The sequence below is a fragment of the Balaenoptera ricei genome, chromosome 5 (assembly GCF_028023285.1).
Source record: "Balaenoptera ricei isolate mBalRic1 chromosome 5, mBalRic1.hap2, whole genome shotgun sequence".
Taxonomy (NCBI): domain Eukaryota; kingdom Metazoa; phylum Chordata; class Mammalia; order Artiodactyla; family Balaenopteridae; genus Balaenoptera; species Balaenoptera ricei.
In genome coordinates, this window is record NC_082643.1 from 25,450,057 (window position 1) to 25,470,940 (window position 20,884).

Sequence of the window (20,884 nt, forward strand, 5' to 3'; positions counted from 1 at the left end):
AGGAATCGACAAACCGGACAGATCTGAACACTTGGCTTTCTGATTCACAACCTAGACTGTCTCCTCTAAAGACCAAGCTGCTCAGGCTGTGAGTCAGGTGTAGTAACTACATTTTCTAGCTTCTGTATTTGATGTTTTCACATCTTGGGCTCTTTTTGACCCAGAGTTAGCCAACTCCTGGAGATAGTAAAGGACTCACTTGTGAGCAGGCCTTTTATAGGCAAACCAACCAATCCAAGCCCATACCCCAGTGACCTCCTATATCTGCTCTCACACTCAGGGCCACATTGACCTGCCCTCATCACCCCAGTGCCAGGTACCAGACAACTAGGGATGGGCCCTCTGCCCTGGAGCCTGCCAAAATTATTCAACTCGCCATTCCTAAGCCTGCTTACCCTGCCTCGCCTGTTTCTTCCCATGGAAACCACAATAAAGGCTCTTGCCCATGTTTTCCCCTGCTCCTCTGCCGGCTGACTCACCCTGGTGCTTCCCTGCGTGGTCCCCACGGCATGGCGTGCCCCCCCTAGTGGAATCCGTGAGTATAACAACCAATCTTTTCAATGACAGTCATCTCCTGCTCTGTTGGCCTCACCTTACCTGAACAAGAATGAAATCTACATTTTAAAATACCAGGCTGTCTCTGGAAGAAAATATCTCGCAGGTCCCATGGTCACTTAGAGCCATGACAACAAATAAAAGAGTGGCAGATTCCACCAAAGAATTATGATCACTCACCTATGGTTAAAAGCCAACTCACTGCCAGTAAAAGATACACAGAAAAGTATTACCAGTAAAACTCTTAAAATACCCTAAAAGTTCCATTTTCACCTGCCACTTACCTCTCGGAGTGGGATAATGAGGCTGCACAGGTTTTCTTCCTTGCTGGTAAAGCAGATGTAGTTTGTGGACACAAACATCTGCCCCAAAATGTGCATTTTGTTGAATGGAGTCCAGAGGGTGCAGTCTGTGTGGCCATCTAATTTTTCATCTTTGGGCAGCCGGAAAAGTGCACGGTATCTCTCACTCTTTGCCCTGGCATCCAGATCGCTGGAAAGCAACAAAAATAACTCACCCCACACAAAATAAAAGTTTCAGTACCTCTAAATTATGCGGCAATGGAGGTTCCCGAGCCCATCTTTCCCCTCCTCCATCTTGTGAGACTTATTCCTACCTTCTTGGCTTTCTACTGGCATTAACTCCAAACTATGACCCAAAAGCATTATGAAATTATTTTAATATATTTAGGTCCCTTGTGTAGCCATTTTGCAATCAGTGTCTGTGAATGTCAAAGGATCTTAGGAAAACAAGACCTGGACAGGAAATAATTCTCTTTCTAAAAGAATACAGTAATTTCTTAAGAGATGAGTACATTTATCCAAGACTCATCCAGAGCCACTCTCGGGGCCTTATCTTTTAAGAACGACCTAATGCAAATACACGCAAGTCACATGAATCTGCTGACTGGCACTGTTCACACTGAGTAGACAATAAAACTGCCCAAAACACAGGAACGACCCACCTCCAGGACAACCAGAGTATCTAACCTCATCTGGGTCCTCAGGTAATTATGATCTTTTCCCTAATGAGTTCCTTTTTCCTGTTCATCATGGCAGTGATTTAAACCTCTTTGCTCAAGCTTTTATGCTACTTCAGTCCCCTGACGATCCAGTTTCTGGCTTCACAGGGCAAAGACAGGCCCTCCAATTCCCTCCCTCCTGTCTGCAAAACCAACTCCATCCTCATCTCATCCTACTTCATTTCCCTGTTTCAAAGGGAGATGTATCAGCACACATAAGCATCCTTTTCCATGTCCTATGAGATGTCACTTTTTAAATTATTCATTTTCTTCTAGCTTTATCTCCATGCTCCCTTCTGTCCCTGCACTTACCCCTCACCAACAAACTCTTCCCATCTGCCTACTTCATACCATCCTCTGGTCAAATCTTTTTCATTCTAAAATGAGCAAGCCCCCTCCTTTACCATTGAATTTCTTGAAAAAGCAGTCCGTACTGTCCTAACGCCCTTGCCTGGCCTTTCCCGTGCTATTCAACCCACTGCAGTAACCCATCCTCTTGTCACTCTATCAAAACATGTCTCAAATCACCAAAGGCGTTTTAATTGCAGTGACTTCTTGTCAGGTACCAGCTGTATGGCAATGATTGCCAATTCCAGTTCGATGTCCTCCAGGCAACTAAACTCAACACGATCAAAACTGAGCCCTCATATCCCTTGGACACGCTCTTCCTTCCCTCATCCCCACCTCAGTTAGGGGTAATTCCATGCATACCGTCACACTTTAGAGCATCAGCTTTTCCCTCGCCTTCTCTCTAGCCCAGATCCAGACTTCCAGGCCTCTCTGCAGCCTCGCTTCATCTCATGCCCAGTCACCTTTCACACATGTGATGGACTAACTTCCCTCTGTGCTTTTCCTTTGTGCTTCTCCCATCATGTTATTCCCTCTGCCTGAAATATCCATCCTACTGACTCTGAATGAGTAATGTCTACCATGTCTTGAGAGCCCAGCTCCAAGCAGCTCCGCTGAGAGGTCTTTCCTACACACTCTTCCTGTCTCCCCATGTGTGTGCTCATGGCGCTCTGCTCATAGGAACAGAAGAGGTCCCATCCCATTGTACTGGAGCTGGTCGTGCCTGCCTCGCTTCATGAACTGGGAATGCCTAAGGTAGTCTTTTTTAGTTTTGTTTCTATACCTGGAAAACTTCTGAACCCTTGAAGTTGTCCAGAAAAGGTTAACTTTCATAAAGGAACAGATGTGTTTCTTGCTTCTAAAGCCTGTAAAAGACTCTAAGTCTCTGACACCTACCGTTTTAGAGCAGACACTTTTTTAGGAGATTTCTTTTTCAGTTTAGGCAGGGATCGATCTTGTTCAAACCCCTCATTGTCTAAGAGTTGCCTCATGGCGATGTTGGCGAGCTGCTCCATTAACTTGAAGGTCTCATTGATGTTAAGGAAAACGGAGAAGAAATGCTCGCTGGACCTCGTGTTCACTTTGATCACGTCAGGCAGCAGCAGCGTGGCGTTCTTCTCGAGCTGAGTGATGTCCGCCCACCGGATGACCAGCTTGGCTGAGCACAGGCAACAAGGCTGGGTTAACACACAGCTGCTCAAAATCCTTTCAAGATACTGGAAACTAAGAACCCCGCCCCCCAATTTCACTGACCTCCCTTGAGTTTATGTGCCCATATTTATCATTGTTCTGTTTGTTAGTTTCAACAGACAAATCTGGACCACGAAATTTCTGAGTTAACAATTATTACGGATTTAAGCCCATGTCTACTAAATGAATTATACCTTTGGTGAATCTTTACTACTTCATAACTAATTTCGTTACAACCATTGAGCCAAAAATGATTGGATTCAATTGTTAAGTCATCACAAAATAGTGCTGGCTCAGTTACAACTACAGATTTATTATTGTTGATGTTTGGATGTGGTTTATGCGTTCAGGGCAGGCAAACCTCAGGAGACTTTCAAAAGCTTCCCTCTGAAATTCTAGAGAACTCACCTTCCCTTCCCATCAGAAAAGAATAAAAGCAAAGGTGGTTAATACTGAGGTACATCCAACCCTGTCGGGGAACCTTCCCCTTCCAGTAGCTGCAAGAGTAATAGTTGACGAGTTTCTCTTCCTCAGGCATTCCAAACAGCCGATGGAATTTCACAATGGCTTCCTTGAACTTCTCTGTGTCATCATCTTCCTTCACATCATTGATTTTGTTATACTCTGCAATGATGCCCTAAGAAGCGATAAAGCACAAAACACACAACTGGTATCACTATGACTAGAGCTGCTTTTTCTCATATCTGGTACATAATTGGAAAGGAACGAAAAATTTCTAAGGCTAGAGTTTAAAAAAAACGAATTATTTTCAAAGCCAACTCCCCAATTCTAAGCCAATTAACAAGCAGCATTTATGTACTAAAAGATTTCTAAAGAGCAATATAGATTTTAATATCTGTTTATTGGTACTAATCATTTTTTTAAGTTCACTTAGAATGAAGCCCATAGTTTTCTTTTACAAATGAGGAGATGAAAAGATTTTGCTAGTTCTACTACTTTTCCTAGCTTATCATGATAGACTTATCCCAAAGGTCAACCAACGTCTGCCTTTCTCAAAAACTCAATGAGGGACTTCCCTGGTGGTCCAGGGGTTAAGAATCCGCCTTCCAGGGCTTCCCTGCTGGCACAGTGGTTAAGAATCCACCTGCCAATGCAGGGGACATGGGTTTGAGCTCTGGTCTGGGAAGATCCCACATGTCGCAGAGCAACTAAGCCTGTGTGCTACAACTACTGAGCCTGTGATCTAGAGCCTGCGAGCCACAACTGCTGAAGCCCGCGCACCTAGAGCCCGTGCTCCACAACAAGAGAAGCCACCGCAATGAGAAGCCCTTGCACTGCAACGAAGAGTAGCCCCCGCTTGCTGCAACTAGAGAAAGCCCACACACAACAACGAAGACCCAATGCAGCCAAAAATAAAATAAATTAAAAAAAAAAAAAAAAAAAAGGATCCGTCTTCCAATGCAGGGGACTCAGGTTCGATCCCTGGTCAGGGAACTGAGATCTCACGTGCTTCAGGGCAACTAAGCCCGCGTGCTGCAACTACTGAGCCCATGCGTTCTGGAGCCCTCGCACTGCAACGAAAGATCCTGTGTGCTACAACTAAGCAACTAAGACCTGATGCAGCCAATAAATAAATAAATATTTTAAAAATAAATAAATAAATAAAAGAATGACATTGGCACTTCCCTGGTGCCCCAGTGGTTAAGACTTCAAGCTCCCAATGCAGGGGGCCCGAGTTCGATCCCTGGTCAGGGAACTAGATCCTGCATGCGGCAACTAAGACCCAGCACAGCCAAATAAATAAAAAAACAAAAACAAAAACTCAATGAAATTTCATCATGAATGGAAAGAGAGGAAGAAAGACCAAAACACATGCCACTAACTGACACTGGCCACAGACCCACTGTCTCAGGGCCATGAATAACATCAGGCAACATAGATAAAAGGAACAAGCCACCATCTGAGCAGAAATGGGGTGAATATTGGAGCAAAAATTATAGTAGACACACAACTTTTAGTCAGTTGCACAGGAAATAAAATATATGCACGGCATGTGACTGGCTTAATCTACTATTTAATCATTATAGTAGCTTGAGAGGCTGTTTCATTGTTACTCAGTTCCTTCATAATTCCCTGAAAAATGGCTTCTACCTATATCCCTTGACAGAAAACGCTCCTTGGAACTCCACCTTGACTTTGTAATCACCAAATACCTCTCACCTCATCTCCATTTTCTCTGATCACAAGGTAGCTAGAAAAGCATGAGCTTTTGAGCATGAAAGTCTTGGGTTTCGATCCCAAAGGTGTCACTGCATGTCTGTGTGAATTTGGGCAACTTCTCAGGTTCTCCTTGACATGACTGAGCCCTCTGTATTCCAAGGATAGAAAACTGCAATTGCCTCATACCTAGAATTCCTGCCTTTGGGCTCTTAGGCTCCCAGTATATGCTGGATGCTCCTCATAAATTTATCTTCATAAAACTTATTAAAAAACTACAAAATTCTTATTATCAAAATTCTGACTGTTTCCCTATAATCACCATATAAAATCTAAAATTCTATACCATGCACGTTGTTGATCCAACCAACACTGCAACCTTTGCTCTCACTGTACTACATCTGACAAGATTCCCAATTGTTTTCTTCTGCCTCAGTCAGCCTAAGGCACACTCAGGGCCTGAATGTGTCATTTTTGTCCTTTTCCACCTTCTTGCCTGCGGTCCTTCCATTCTGAGTGCCTAAAATCTAGAATCAGACTGTTGTCTGTTTCACTAATCCTACCTAGTCTCAAAGTCTGGTCTAATTCCCACCTCCTTATGAATGCTTCTCCCAGCTATGACTGTCCTTCCTCACATTAAGTACTTTTGATTCTCTCTGCCTGATGTATTGAAATTTATTTTTCAATACATATAATGTCCTGAATTTTATTTTCACTGCCAGACCTTCCACCCTAGTTGCCAGCAGTTGTGGTACTAAGGAGTGATGGCGGGAGGGAGGGGAAGGAGGGCTTTAGTCTTCCATTATCTCCATCACCATTCAATTCTAGTAAAAAACAGACTATGTAAACAACAACCATAACAGCAAACACAACCCAAGACAAGTCTCCAGCCTATTCTTCTAATAAGAAGCCAACTTTAGCCCCTTTACATAGTCCAGGAATTATCACAATGGCTTTGCAACTGGCATGCCATCAGGCATCTTTCCACACTGTGATATATTTTGTATGGCTACACGCATTCCCACCTTTAAAATGTCCACAGGCTATCAATGTAAGAGGGAAAAAGTCCAATCTGCATCTCATGCCATAAAACCCCTTTCTCGATCTGCCCAAATCAACCTATCCAGGCTCAGTGTAAACATCCTCTGTGAAACTAACCCAATCCCAAATGAGGACTAGCATTCTCATCTCTGTGTTCTCTTTATATGTTGGCTGAAAGTATTTTGTTTATATGTCCCTCGACCACTAAATATACATTTCAAAAACAAATATAATGCCTCGAACAGTTTTTACCACCAGTATCTAGCAACTAAAAGACATTTAATAAAAGATTATTAAAAGGGTAGGGTTTCCCTGGTGGTGCAGTAGTTAAGAATCCACCTGCCAATTCAGGGGACACGGGTTCGAGCCCTAGTCTGGGAAGATCCCACATGCCACGGAGCAACTAAGCCCATGCGCCACAACTACTGAGCCTGCGCTCTAGAGCCCGCGAGCCACAACTACCCACGTGCCACAACTACTGAAGCCCACATGCCTAGAGCCCATGCTCCGCAACAAGAGAAGCCACCACAATGAGAAGCCCATGCACCGCAAGAAAAAGCAGCCCCTGCTCGCCGCAACTAGAGAAAGCCTGCGCACAGCAACGAAGACCCAATGCAGCCAAAAATCATAAATAAATAAAAAATAAAAAAATTTTAAAAATATAATGAATGTTTCAGTATTTTATCTTACTTAGAAAAGGAGGCAATTGATAGGGGCTCTAGCCAAATCTGGGAGAGGGTGAGTACCAAAATAAGCCCAGCAATGAAACAGAAGCTACTGAAAAACACAGGAAACCACAAGTCCATATCAATAATAAACGGATAAAAAGGTAAATAGAGGGAGGGCTCTTGCTTAGAGTGGAAGTGCCAACTAGTAAATGTGAGGGAACACTGGAGTTGGACAATTGTCATATTGTAAACCATCACAACAAAGATTGGTTCAACAAAAAAAAATCACTGATGGATGCTAAAGCAAGGGAGAAATGTTGATAAACAGCAGGATATTTGTGGAGCCTTAAAGTATCTTCCTACAGAAAATTGCAAGGGTAAAATTAGTAACTCTACAGGGGAGAAACTGGCTAGCACTTTGCTGGGTTTATATCACCAATGGGTGGTGGACGGGTGTCACGTGCCTCCAGAAAAGACTGGAAGGGACACAGGATCACTTACGAAGTGTCCCATCCAGGAATACATAATCTGAAGCAAATCATAAGGGACATCTGACAAAACCCCAAATGAAAAATGTCCTATTAAAAAAACAGAACCATACACTTAGAAACAGTAATGTCATAAAAGACAAAGAAAGGCAATTGAATGATCCAGACTGAAGGAGACAAAAAACTAATCCAATAGCTTCCTAGACTGGATCTTGCACTGGAATGGAAAAAAATGCTATACATGACATTAGTGGGTCATTTAACAAAATTGGAATATGTGCCAACAATTACAGTATTCATATTAAATTTACTGCAGGTGATAACTGTTGTTAACACCGTGTTGTTATTTAATAGAAGAGCTCTGTTCTTAGAAATATACACTGAAGCATCTGGGTGAAATTCCTCTAAAATAGAGTAATGGAGCCTACAAATAATAAAGTAAATGGGATAAATTGTTAACAACAGGGAAATATGGGTAAAGGGTCTACAGGTGTGTTTTATACAATTTTTATTTTTGCAACTTTTCTGTAAGTTTGAAATTCTTTCCAGTGAAAAGGTTTTTAAAAAAAAAAAGATTCCATGTTAATAAACCACTACCTGTATTTTTCCTCTCACAAATGTGGTGATATCGTTCTCATTTTCAAAGATGGAAAGTGTCTGCAGCAGATTCTGCTCAAGCCATTCCCAGTGTTCGGTGATTTCTTTTCTGGAACCACCTGTACGAATGTAAAATGATAATAATAAATGTCAGCCAGTAAAAGATACTTTAAAAACCAGGCTCACTTCTTCCACATGCAGTGCCATGAAAGGAGAATACTGCTCCCACCAGCTCTGCCTTCAAACGCTTTCTCTCCTTCAGAAGGGACACACAGAAGATGTTGAAGGATGTAGAAGCCCAAAGAGTAAGTACTGTGTTATGGTCACGTCTGATCACGTGAGTCCGGAAACTTTTTGGACAGTCTTTCAGAGTAGAAGCAGCAACGTTTCTCCTGTTCACTTTCTGGGTTTAGCCCTATCCCCTTTTCTCCCCCAAGGACCTGTACTTTTCAGGGTAATGCAGATCTTGTAGGATACTAGGTTACAGCTGTTAAGTTGCAACAGTATGAGGGCTCTGGTATGTCACTGGAGAGCTGACGTAACCACCTCCTATAATGGGCAAAAAATGATCCTCACTCCCTTCAATTATGAATGAGATGTGAAAATGGACTATCGCTAGGGAATAGCAGCCCGGCTCCCAGCAGCACAGTTGCCCTGAGTTGTAATGGGATGAGGTCATCCTCATAGCCTCCATCCAAATCAGAAAGCAGAAGCATAAGTCACCTCGCCTGGCAACTTCTAAACTGGAAGAACCTCAGCCTCGTAAGCATAGATAACCTGGCACCCTGCTCTCTGCTCACAAATGCAGGGCATTAAAGGGATGCCAACACAACGTGTTTGTCAAGACACTGTAATAAATTGCCTTCCTTTTTAAAAATTTTTTTTTCTTGCTCTGGGATCATTAATGATCCTGCAGAAGAACAGTGTGTTAGAAATCATCCATATCATATACATAAATTCAGAATTAAAGAATGATTCACCCCTTCAGATGTCTCCTTAGATTTCCAAGTTATCTTTTAATTGATTTCTTAAAAATGGCTTCTCTCTGTTCTTCGTCACCAGCAATTCAATATATCTCAGAATCTCACTGTCGTTCCTGACTGGGAAAGGTCGAAGGTACAAATGTGTCCACAATGATACTCAGAATTGCGAGGAGGAGAAGGAAAACCTCTTGGAGAATAAGAGGCAGGCTTGAGGGGTGTCAGATCCGCTGATCGAGGAAAGGAAAAACCAAACCGAACCAAACCAAGCCCACGTTCGTTTTCTTTTACTTTAAGCCTAAACACCAAAAATTGCCTACATGGAATGCTTCTGTAGAGGATGAAGAGCAAATTTCTGAGAGGAGAGGCAGCCCTACGGAAACACGAAAGAAGAGATTGTCTGGAGCCCTTCACAGGCACTTTCCATGGCTCACACTTTCGGGGCCGTAGTCAACCACATGGAAAAGTAATCGATGACTCAGTACTACGTTGTCATGGCAAGAGGTAGAAGTCAGGGTACCTGGGTCCCCCTCCTCCTCTGCCACCAGCCAGTTGGGTGCCTTTAGACAGTTTGCTTCATCTCGCTCTGTCTCAAACTCTTTACATGTAACATGGAGACAGATAAAAATACCCAACCCCTTACTCATATCATAGCAACGTTGTAAAAAATCACGCGGAATAATGTCTATAGATACACTTTGGAAAGTAGAAAACACTGCTCAGACGCAAAGTACAATGCCCATTTGGAATAGCTAGGGAATGAGTCAGCCAGAGCGCTTTAAACATTTTAGATTTTAAAATTTTAAATAGGGATCGGAGAATTTTCTAAAGCATATTGCACCCTTCCTTGTCTGTAAACAGGTCACTCCCATCACCAGCTGTGACTGGCTGTCATACAGGGCCCAGTCCAGAGTGAATGCCAGCCACGTGCCCTCCATCCGCCGTCCCATCTGTACCTACTGGCAACAGTCAGATGTTCACACCTCAGGACAGAGGCACTTCCGGCCACTGACGGGACTGCAGGACTTCTGCAGACCCACTGGGCACAATTCCCAGCCTCTGATTTTGCTTCTCCTCCGCCCCTGCCTATGTTGATCGCAGATGTGCCTTCCAGAGGCTGGTTTGCACTCACCCCTTGGCTCAGCCGGGGCGGTCTGGCTGTTGACCGGTATCCCACCATGTGCTGCCCTTTACCAGGTGATCACACCAGGTACCTGACCTTGGAGTCCCTGCTATACTGGTGGTGGGATCTAACCACAAGTCACCCTCGCTGTTCCTTGGTTATCCTGGACAGAAAAGCCCATCGGCTACAAGACCCAGCGCAGACCAGGTGTGCCTTCACCTTGGCACACATTGCCTTCAGTTTTTTTTGTGCTTATTCATATAGGTCCACCCCCCCATCACCCCGAACACACACACACACTCACACACACACACACACACACACACACACACACAGAGCCATGGTGGAAATGGTGTATGCGTCCATGCACTCATTCAACAAACATTCACTCATACCTCCGATCTTCATGGTTATTACAGGAAGGTCTATATGGCTGATCCCCGTCTTCAAGTAGCCATCTCAGCACACTTGTATCGAAGTTCAGGTTTACTACTCACATTGCTTCCCCCACCCCCAATTGCCTTCTCTGTTGCCCCAAGACCTCCTCCTCTTCACCTGCCCCACTGTCTGTCATTTCCACAGTCTCCGCCTGCCACCACCTAACACGACGGCCAGCTCTTTTCTCTACTTCTCGTTGCCTGGGATGTAAATCCCCACATTTCTGTCCGTAATTACCACCACTGCTGCTGCTTCTCTGCTACCCTCCATCTCCTGTTGCTTCTCCCACACTTGTCACTGTCACATGAAAAGGCTGGCCTTTCGGAGTCATCACCGGCCGCTCGCAGCTCCCATGTATAGGAGAGGCGCTGGGATGTCAAAGCTCAGTATCTTTAAGTTTTCAACTGTTTCAGATTGCTGGGTGCTTTGGGACCACTCCTATGCTACCAAAGAGGTTTCAGTGGTTTCTTCTGGTTACATCCAGATCTAAGATTCCAAAGTTACAGAAGACTGGGGTGTAGATAAGGAAGAACTTTGCATACCATTATAAGAAACCATTAGCACCATAACTGAGGAAAGAAAAAGACACAAATGCCATCAGCCAATGGTAGTTTCAAGAATTAACTATGGATTCCGATCTATACCCAGCAGATACTTTCCAGGGAGAGAAATGTCAATGTACGTTTTACATTTATATTTACTGTGCAAATGCACCATATTCTCTGAACACTTTCCTAAATGCACAAAAAATGAGGACAGGTGTTCAAAGCTCCAGACTCTGGAGACGGGAAGCATGAGGATACCTAAAAGGCAGGGCTGGATCCCCTCCCCCAGCAGACAAGACACATTCTGAAGATGCCAATCGAGTAAAAATTCTCTCTGAAAGCAGGTGTCCACTTCTCATCCCAGAACAAACAAAAAGTCCACGGTACCTCTCAGAGATCACAGAGCAAACGTCCTGCTAACAGTTCAAGAGCAAGTGATGCTTTGGCCGGACCACCCTTTAGGAACCAGCGAAACTCCAAAAGAAACATGTTGGGATCCTCAATGTTCCTTATAAATGGCTCTTTCATTTCTCAAGAAAATAAGTACAAGTGCTGCCATATTTAAGAGCCTGGAATTTTCCTTTTGTTATTGTGTAAAGTGAGATAACAGGAAGTTCTTTTGCCACGACTCTGAAAAGGGGGCTGGTCTATTTACCCAACAGTTTGAGCAAAATGTGGTAGGCGCTCAGAAGAGAAAGGAAGGATTTGGCAGTCAACTTTCTGGAAAGGCTGCATTTACAGAGATACAGCAGGAAAAACAAGCTGACCCAACTGTGCAATCAGCTGAAACAACAAAGAAAGCTGTGTTGGGTATGAGAAGCCTTCAGGAAATCCAAGGTAAAGCTTTCTGCTGTGGGAAAAACCAGATCAACACTTGACGGGCTTAAGGGTATTTAGAAATTAATTTTGGAAAAATGAGAATCTTTATCATTTGCAGTGTTGCATTTTGTTTTGTTTTCAGAATACCAGCCACAGGCCCTGTGCGTATACCTGGGCAAAACTTAAAGACTATCTAAGATGATGGAAAGAAAATACTAAGTCAGCCTAGTCTAATTTCTCATCTGGTTTGAGATGTACCTTAAAGTACATGAAGTCCACTTGAAATAAAAAGAAAGAAGCATTAAGACGGACCCACAAAATTGATTCTATTGTATCTGGCCTCTGAGGATTAAGAACAAAGGCTTACAGCCCCACTGATAGCTATTCAGTGGATATTTTTTTTGTGATGCATGATTAATAATAATACAATTTGGCCCTGGGACTGCAGCACTGACTTAAAAACCTGAATTCCAGAATATCTAAGATGGTAAATTCCTACCGATCAAGAGTATGTGTATGCACACAGGTAGGTATATATTTGTGTGTACAAGCAAAAATAATAACCTCTTGTGACACAGCAGAAAACAAAACAAAACAAAGCAAAACAAACCCACTAAACCTCCCAGAGATTAAAATGCAACCAATCCAGTAGTTTCAGATACTGGAACAGGCTGCTTGGATCCCAGAGCTATCCAGTCCTCAAATGAATAGCACTTGAAGCTACTTAAATAAAGGGAACCATCTATTTTATGGCCTTAGCCACATACAACCTTAGCCCCAAAGATGATAATTTTGAAATTTAAATACCAAATAAAGTCAAGGGCAATACCCAATACACTGGAGTGACACCTGCTGTCCCTGTAGGATTTACAAAGCCACCACTGTACTCTCTACACCCAGAAAAAAGGACAAACTTGTATTTGGAGAGGGCAAGAGATCCAACGCCCCCAAATGTGGTGATTTGAACAGTTTTAGAAACAAAAGGGAGATTCATGTTTTAAAAATCCACATCCAACTAAAGCTAAAATTTTAAACAGGTTAAATAGTGATAATGAAGTGTTTTCTATTACTTATTCGTGCTTAACCAAGGCCCGGCGCCATGCTTTCACTATAGACACCCAAGCTCACAGCAATCTTACAAGTAGGTCCAATTACACTCCTTTTATAGATGAGGAAACTGAGGTTTCCACGTTTCTATGAAATCAAATGCAGAGTTTTCTGCCTCCATAACCTACACTCTTAATTGCTACACAGTAGCCCCTCCTGACATATTTTAGACGTGTGGTAAGTATGCATAGAGGTTAGATCCTCTGCAGTAATAAGGGGTCTGATTATCAGGGAGACAATTATTACCTAATGGCTCAGACCACAGACTTTGATGTCAAAAAAGTACACCTGGGTTCAAATCCTACCGTGCCACATACTATCTTTGTGAGCACAGAGAAGTTCCTTAACCTCTCTGTACTCCAGATTCCTCATCTGTAACACGTAGGTAACAACACTTACCACAGCAGTTTGTGCTAGAGATTAAGGAAGATAATACACGTAAAGTCCTTAGCACAGGTCTGGAACATACAAAGCACTAAATAAACAGTTACTTTGCTATTATCATCATAAGCAGCAGGACACAAAGATCTCCTCTTGAAATGTGATGCAGAAGACATTTCTAACTTCTGATGTCAGAGCACTAAGAAACCAGTTGCTGAACTGTTGCCAGACTACCATATGTTCAGCACACATCTCTCTGGTCCTGACACTATTATGTTTTGATTGAAAAGCGTAGGTATGATTGAAGTAAAGCAGGCCTTTACTTGAACAATCCTTGTGTAACTATTGTAAGCTTCTTACATAACTCTGCTTATAATCTCTTACAGGTCACAACAGTATGTTCATAGCTTTATAATCACTTTGAGAAAAGAGAGGCCCAGGTGACTCATCCAACCTTGGCAGTAAGAATTAGTGGTTGATGTCGTTATTGTGTTTATTTTACTTAAATGCCAAGGTCCTCTCCTACCCTGATGGACAGAATGTAAATGGCTATCTTTCTGGAGGACAGTCAGGCTAACGACACTAAAAGTCTCACACACATGCATATTCTTTGACTCAGCATATCTACTTCTATAAATTTATCCTAAGGTGATAATGAAAGTAATGTGGAAATATTTTGTTCAGAGGATATTCACTAAGGTTTTTCAAAATGCAGTTAACATTAGGGGAATAAAACCTTAGATTTCCAAAAAATAACACATACGTTAGAAAAATTACATTATAAACACAGTAAAATATTATCTACCTGTTAAAATTGACGTTATAGACATGTATTTCTTGACATAGAAAATCTATACATATGTGTATATATACAGACACATATATATGTGTATAGACATATATCTGTATAGACACACACACACACATATATATAAAGTCTGGAAGGTGAAGATTTATAATGTGGTATTATTGTTTTATAATATTTTATCTTCTTTGCTTATCTACATTTTCTAATTTCCTGCAATAAACATGATTGCTTAAAGAAAAAAAGCACGTTCTTTTTTTTTTATGCTGCTGTGTTCCCAAGGATACAAGCATAGTTCTTGAGGTACACAGACCAAGAAAGGATGAAAAAACATTGACCAACCTCTACATTAGGTATATCTCATGTGGAAGGCAAGTAAATCACCCACCATTTCGCTATCTAGTGTAGAGAAACAGCAGAAGCAGAACCAATTAGCAACCTTTCATTAAACTCATGGTCTTACCAGCTGCCAACTAAAAGAATGTTTAATCATAAAAGCCAGCATGGTGCCGCTTCAAAAGGACTGGGCTGGGAGTGGGGAGGCCTGAGAACTTGATCTCAGCCCTGCGCTAACTGGCTGTAACTAGCAATGTGAACTTGGGCACTTCACTTTGGCCCTGTACCCTATCACAATCTGAGTGTTGGAAAAGGTGGTGGCTAATCTATCTTTCCGTTCTGAAAATGAATGCCTATCCAGATGAGATTCTAAGATGGTGAAGAAAAGGGAAATTAATCAATGGGCAGGGGAATCAAGGTACCATTCAGGGCTGTGTTATCAGTGAGGTGTCCATCAAGCACACTCCCTCCATCCCATTTCCTTTATCAGTCCTGTTGGAAGGTCAGATGTATCCAGAGGGAACTGTCAACATTTCCTTCTATCTTTCCAACTGTAACTCTTCTGTCCCAGAGCCCTTTAAGTAACGTCCTTGGAACTACCTGCATTTCTATGTGCCCATATTCTCATGAGGCCGTTTAACCCTTCCAGTTCTTCTAATGGGGAGAGCCAAATGGGTTGCTGTCTACTTACTTAAGTACCTTGAAGCTCGAGGGGTGCAAAGGATTGGGCTCTCTCCTGCCTCTGGGGTACCAATGCCAAAACACCAGCTGTTGGGGGAACGCCTGCAGCTGTCTAGTGCCCTCGTGAGAGCACAGCTGTGAAATACTCAGTCAATTACTGGTGGGAGAGAGGCAGAATTGTCGGAGTATAACCAGCTCAACAAAGCAGACTGGACCAATTCCTATGGTACTACTTCCTTTATGTTCTTAGAAATGGCAGGGAATTCCCTGGCAGTCCAGTGGTTAGGACTCAGTGCTTTCATTGCCGTGGGCCTTGGGTTCGATCCCTGCTCAGGGAACTAAGATCCCGCAGGCTGTGTGGCGTGGCCAAAAATAAATAAATTAAATTAAAAATTTAAAAAAAAAATAAAAGAAATGGCAAAACTGATACTTTACCGCACAAACCACTGAAGAAAACGCAAGTCCGTAGGCTGGAATTGATGGCACAATGGAATATCCACCAAAGAGACTGATGGCTTCATTTTGGGTAGCAGTGCAAAGAAAGAGTCATTACTTAGGCAGGGATTTGGCTCCCCTTCCCAATTAAAGGTCTCAGTGCCAAAGAAACATAAAAATCAACTTCTTCAAACCAATCTGGATACAGATGATAGAAGATAATAAAAAGAAGCATCTGAAAATAATGTTTCACCAAAGAACTCTTGTGTTTTGTTCCCCTCTTCTTTCTATATGGTTCATACTGTTAAGGGCTGGGTGATTACTATACTGGGAGTAAGTTAGACTAGGTCCAAAACTAGGTCCTGCCTGGCTTCATGTGGCTCAAGTCTAAGGCACACATACGACTGGGATTTACCACTAAGACTACTGTTCTCCTACAGAAAGTGACCTAGGTGAAGACATTGACGGTAGATGTGCCCTTAGCTCAACTTACACAAAGCAAAGATTCACAAGGCACATGGCATAAAACAAAGGTTTTGCAAAGCTATGGATTCTACAGGAGAGTGAGTTGGACATCCAATTTTCTGCTGAAGCTTCTCTTACAGCAACGATTCATGAAACTAGAGCAAATTAAAAAGCCCGTGCCCTACTGTCCCACCAAATACCAACTTTGTAGTTTACGAAAAAACAACATATTTAAAATTACAAACTGAAAGGTCAGCCTATCAAAGAATCCTTTTTAAGGTAGCAACTTCCGCTCTTAAAATCTCCTCAGGAAAGGGAGCCAGGTACCTGGGTTTCAGAGAGAAGTTGATAAGAAGGAACAATTAGTGGGTGAACGGGACTGTCACAGTGGTTGTCGCTTCCGTGGTGTCTTCTACAAGGAAATTCTGGAGCTGTCTCTACGTGTAATCAATATATATACAAAAGCTAAAACCGCTCTGGGTTTATTATAATGAGATCGTGCACTTGTGATAGGCATCACTTACTGGGAAAACAAAAGTACATCTCTTTGAGGTATAAATTATGACATCAGCAATTACTGCCCAGTGTTCCTTAGCCTTGGCTTGGCAAATAACTCAGGAATAACTCAGCTTTGTAACTCTGGGCTCTTCCCCACAGGAGCTTTCCTAGGAGCCTCTGCTAGGCTCTTGTAGAGCCTCTGCCAACTACAAATTGGCACTTGCCACCGGCACTTGCCATCTACCTCTACAAGTATTAAATCCTGTGCTATACTGCAGCTGCTGACTTTCAACACCCCATGAAAGGAGTTCAGGGTGGAGATCAGAAAATAGGCACTCTGTGCTCTGGGAAAAACTGGCAGAACAGGTCTTCAGATAGATATTTTCAGGAGCTGATTTTATGAGCCCAATTCTTGCATCTCCTCATAACTAGAAAAGCACTAAAATCCTTCATGGCGATGTCTGCTCCTTGTGACTAGCAATAACCTTCACAAGACTGGCAGAAACCTTCTGCAAAAAAATATGTGCTGATTGCATGTACTCCCCCGTCACAAAAATCACATCTTTACTGACCTTCCCCCCTGCCTCTTTGGAGCAGTTTCTCAGAGCTATCTGAAATGCTGTCTCCCGGGCTATAGTCCTCATTTTGCCCCCAATAAAACTTAACTTGCAACACTCACGTTGCGTACTTTTTTAAAGTCGACAGTAGAATGGCAAAGCCCCAGAAACAAAGTGAGGAGTAGTGATGTCAGGTAACAGGGGAGAAAAATAGGATGGGCTGAGGGGGTGGAAAAAAAAGAGTCACAGATAGAAACTAGCTCGTCACAGCCCCATACATGTGCATTGACCTGGGAAGGCCAGGAGACCAGAGGGCTCTGAGGACCTCCACGCTGCACACGTTCTCAAAAGCCTCCAGGCACAAGTGATGAAAGTGCTGGAAGGTGAGTGAGAGTGTCAAACCCTCATTAAGTCCAGGGGCGTTGGTGGTTCTGCCTGATTTCTAATCTCCTTTCTCTTTCTTCACTTGCTGGCTCTCCTGTCTATTTTAACACCATTCTACATTGTTCGTCAACTAAAGGTGACATTTTCCCAACCAACTTCCACAGGGCACCTCCCCTTCTACAGTAGCTATTGGGTGTTTCCCTTTGTGTTGAATGAACCGCACAGAAGGCTGGAACTCTATCTTACATGGGGTTACCCTGATAAGTCTGTCTTCCTCAGGGTCCCAGCCTCTCTCTTCCTTTATCCTTTATCCCCTTCACTGCTGGGTGGTTTTCTCCCTGCCCACTCCAGATGCCATTCCTTCATTCAGTGGAATGCATAAATGCTGATTCATTTCATTGTTTCTCATGGGACTATTTGCATCTGAACCAGAATAACTTTAAAGGGATACAACTACAATGTTCCAATCGGTGCTACTAAATCCTTGAGGGTGCATTGCTAGGGCACCAGAGCCTTCCAGCAGCCTAAAATCACAGCCACATAACTCCCCCTACCCTTGTAGAAGGCCGGCCAAGATTCCTGTCCTTAGTTGGAAGCCCCACCATCCAATGGCATTGTATGGTACTTGTTCACACTGGGCTAGAACTGAGTATTTCCTTGTATTCTCCAAAGCAGGGGCCGGATCTAATTATCTTTATATCTTTAGATCCCAGCACGACACTTCCTACCAAGCAGAGATCAATTTAAAAACTGAATAAAGTCAACTGAAAGAGCTCCCAATGGCCAAAGCTGGAATAATCTGAGCAACAAAATAAAGTTGTATTGGATTGTAACCCAAAGTACAAAGTAAAATATTCATGAGTCCACAGTGATAAAAATAATTGAATAAGTTAAAACTCCCCACTCTGTAAGTGTGGGCTGTGCACGGTGACTTCCTTCCAAGGAGGACGGTATGGGAAGGGGAAGGAAAGAGTAACTTGACCGTGGAGAAACCTGAAAAACACTACTTCAGTCAGGCGATAAAAAACATCATTAGTCATCAATCATCTGGACAGTAGGTGCCCTTGCTTGACATAACCTGATGAAAACAGCACTTTATCTCTGTGATAGTCCTCATAAAAATACATCACCGCAGCCAAATCATGAGAAAAACATCAGACACATTCCAACAGAGGGACATTCTACAATATACCTGACCATTATCCTTCAGAAGTGGCAGGGTCATCAAAAACAAGGAAAGTCTGAGTAACTTCTACAGCCAAGAGGAGATTAAAGAGATACAGCAACTAAATATAAAATGGTGCACTGACTGGGATCCTGGAACAGAAAAAGGACTTCAGGTAAAAACTAAGGAAATCTAAATAAATTAAGGACTCTATTTAGTAACCATGTATCCATATTGGTTCATCCATTGGAACAAATGTTCCGTCCTAAGGTGTTCATCATAGGGGAAACTATGTATGTGGAGGGTATTTGGCTGCTTTCCAAACTATCTGTTCAACTTTCCTGTAAATCTAAAACTGTTCTAAAGAATAAAATCTATTAATTAAAAAAAAAAATCAAGTGGAGGCGAAAAAATGAAAAGAAAAAAGGTAAGTGTTCAGTGCCCTTGCTCTTCCTATGGTTATTTGAAAAGCCACATGCAAACAAATAACTAAAAAAATCTTAGCCACTTTGGACTGGCGGTTCTTGTGAGAGATCCGATAACAGCATGACAGTTTACCACCATCCCAGCACATTATTACAGGTTATCATCAGGAGAAATAAACAATCCCTACTCAGTAGGAAGGACTGCACTGGGATAAGTGAGTATTACTTAGTCCACCCAGGACTCCATCATTTCCCAGCTTCCCTGAAGACAGGCTGGGGCCATGTGACTAGTTCTAGCCAATGGGGTGTGAGTGGAAGTGGTGGCACTTCTGGGTCAAGCAAGTGAAACACAGGTGTGCCTCCACCTCCCGCACTTTCCTTGTAAGTTGACCTTGGAGCCTTTGTGTTCTAGAGGGTGTTACTACAGATGGAGATGGCCACAGGATCCAAACAAGACTTCACCAGAGTTAGAAAGAAACCTTTATTGTGTTAAGCACTGAGGTTTAGGGTTCATTTGTCGAAATGGCTAGGGTTACTTACCCTAAAATACGAAGTGATTGCATCTCACAATTAAATGTTCCTCCCCTCTGACAGAAAGTTGTTAATCATAACTTTTTTCCATATTTCCAAACGCTGCACTTACCACAGGCGATGGTCCAATAGACCAAAGAATCTGGAGTCTGGTACAGGATGCGGTAAGGAGCAACCCGGGCACTGGAGTCCAACACGACATCAAGGGTGCCCACCAGGAGCCCTGAGGGCAGAAAAGGGGGAGAAATGAATAAGGGTTTCTTCTAAATCCCCAGAGGCAGCAGTGTGGACACTCCCCTTCCGGGGGACCTGCCAACAAGCCCTCTCCCACCGCATCCCACCTGGACAAAACTTTCCTCTCAGACGTGATGAGGGTGACTCTACGTTACTTGTTCCACCCACCTCCAAGAGACACTGCACAAGCTAAAAGAGTGCTGGTTTCAGAAACAAAACCAGCAAAGCTCCTAGCTCAGTCCCTGGCACACGGTAGTATTAATAAATGCCTGTTTCAAACCAAAAAAATAAGGTATTAAGCACTGATATCCTGGGGTCTCTGCTTTACCTACACTACACCCAATGTGTATTATTTTCTCCCCTTTAGCATCCTAGAAACAAATCCTTAATTTGAGTAACTTGACAAAGCCACAGGTACCAGTGACGTACATCTGAGTCCGTGTACCAGGCTGCCCCATGTACTATTTTCGTGCGCCTCATTTTTCTTTTGTATTGAGAAGGTACAGTTCAGCTCAGCAAACAATAAGTGCCTACTATGTTCAAGGCAAACCCTGTGGGCACGAAGTTGAATAAGACAGAGTCCCTAAGGCATTTATAATCCAGTAGGGGAGAGGGCCAAGCAGTATTTTAGGGCTGCATTTAGAAGTGAACAGGGCTGTGCAACAAGCATTTCTCCATCTCAACGGCAGAGTCCTTTGCCATTTGTCACATCAATCGTTATAAGCAGAGATGCTTGAAGCCTAGTCTACACTCAGCTCTGCAAAGATGTAGTAATTAGGCTGAGGATCAGGAAAGGTACTGTGGTAGCACGAAGCTGAGTTCTTCCGGTCGGCAACCTCAGTGATCTTGCCAGGTCCTGGGGGAAACTCACTCACATCATCCAAGTCG

General features: G+C 43.0%; 1 protein-coding gene across 2 annotated transcripts in view; it reads right to left on the minus strand.

Annotated features, from left to right (window-relative positions):
• TBC1D9 (TBC1 domain family member 9) overlaps positions 1-20,884 on the minus strand; it is a 111,284-nt gene that overhangs the window by 41,593 nt on the left and 48,807 nt on the right. For both annotated transcript variants that reach the window (XM_059922522.1, XM_059922521.1), the window contains exons 2-6: positions 19,875-19,985; positions 8,088-8,206; positions 3,524-3,752; positions 2,822-3,083; positions 840-1,047 (exon numbers count right to left, since the gene is read on the minus strand). In XM_059922522.1, the coding sequence (XP_059778505.1) occupies positions 840-1,047; positions 2,822-3,083; positions 3,524-3,752; positions 8,088-8,206; positions 19,875-19,985 (929 nt within the window). The remainder of the gene's footprint in view (positions 1-839; positions 1,048-2,821; positions 3,084-3,523; positions 3,753-8,087; positions 8,207-19,874; positions 19,986-20,884) is intronic.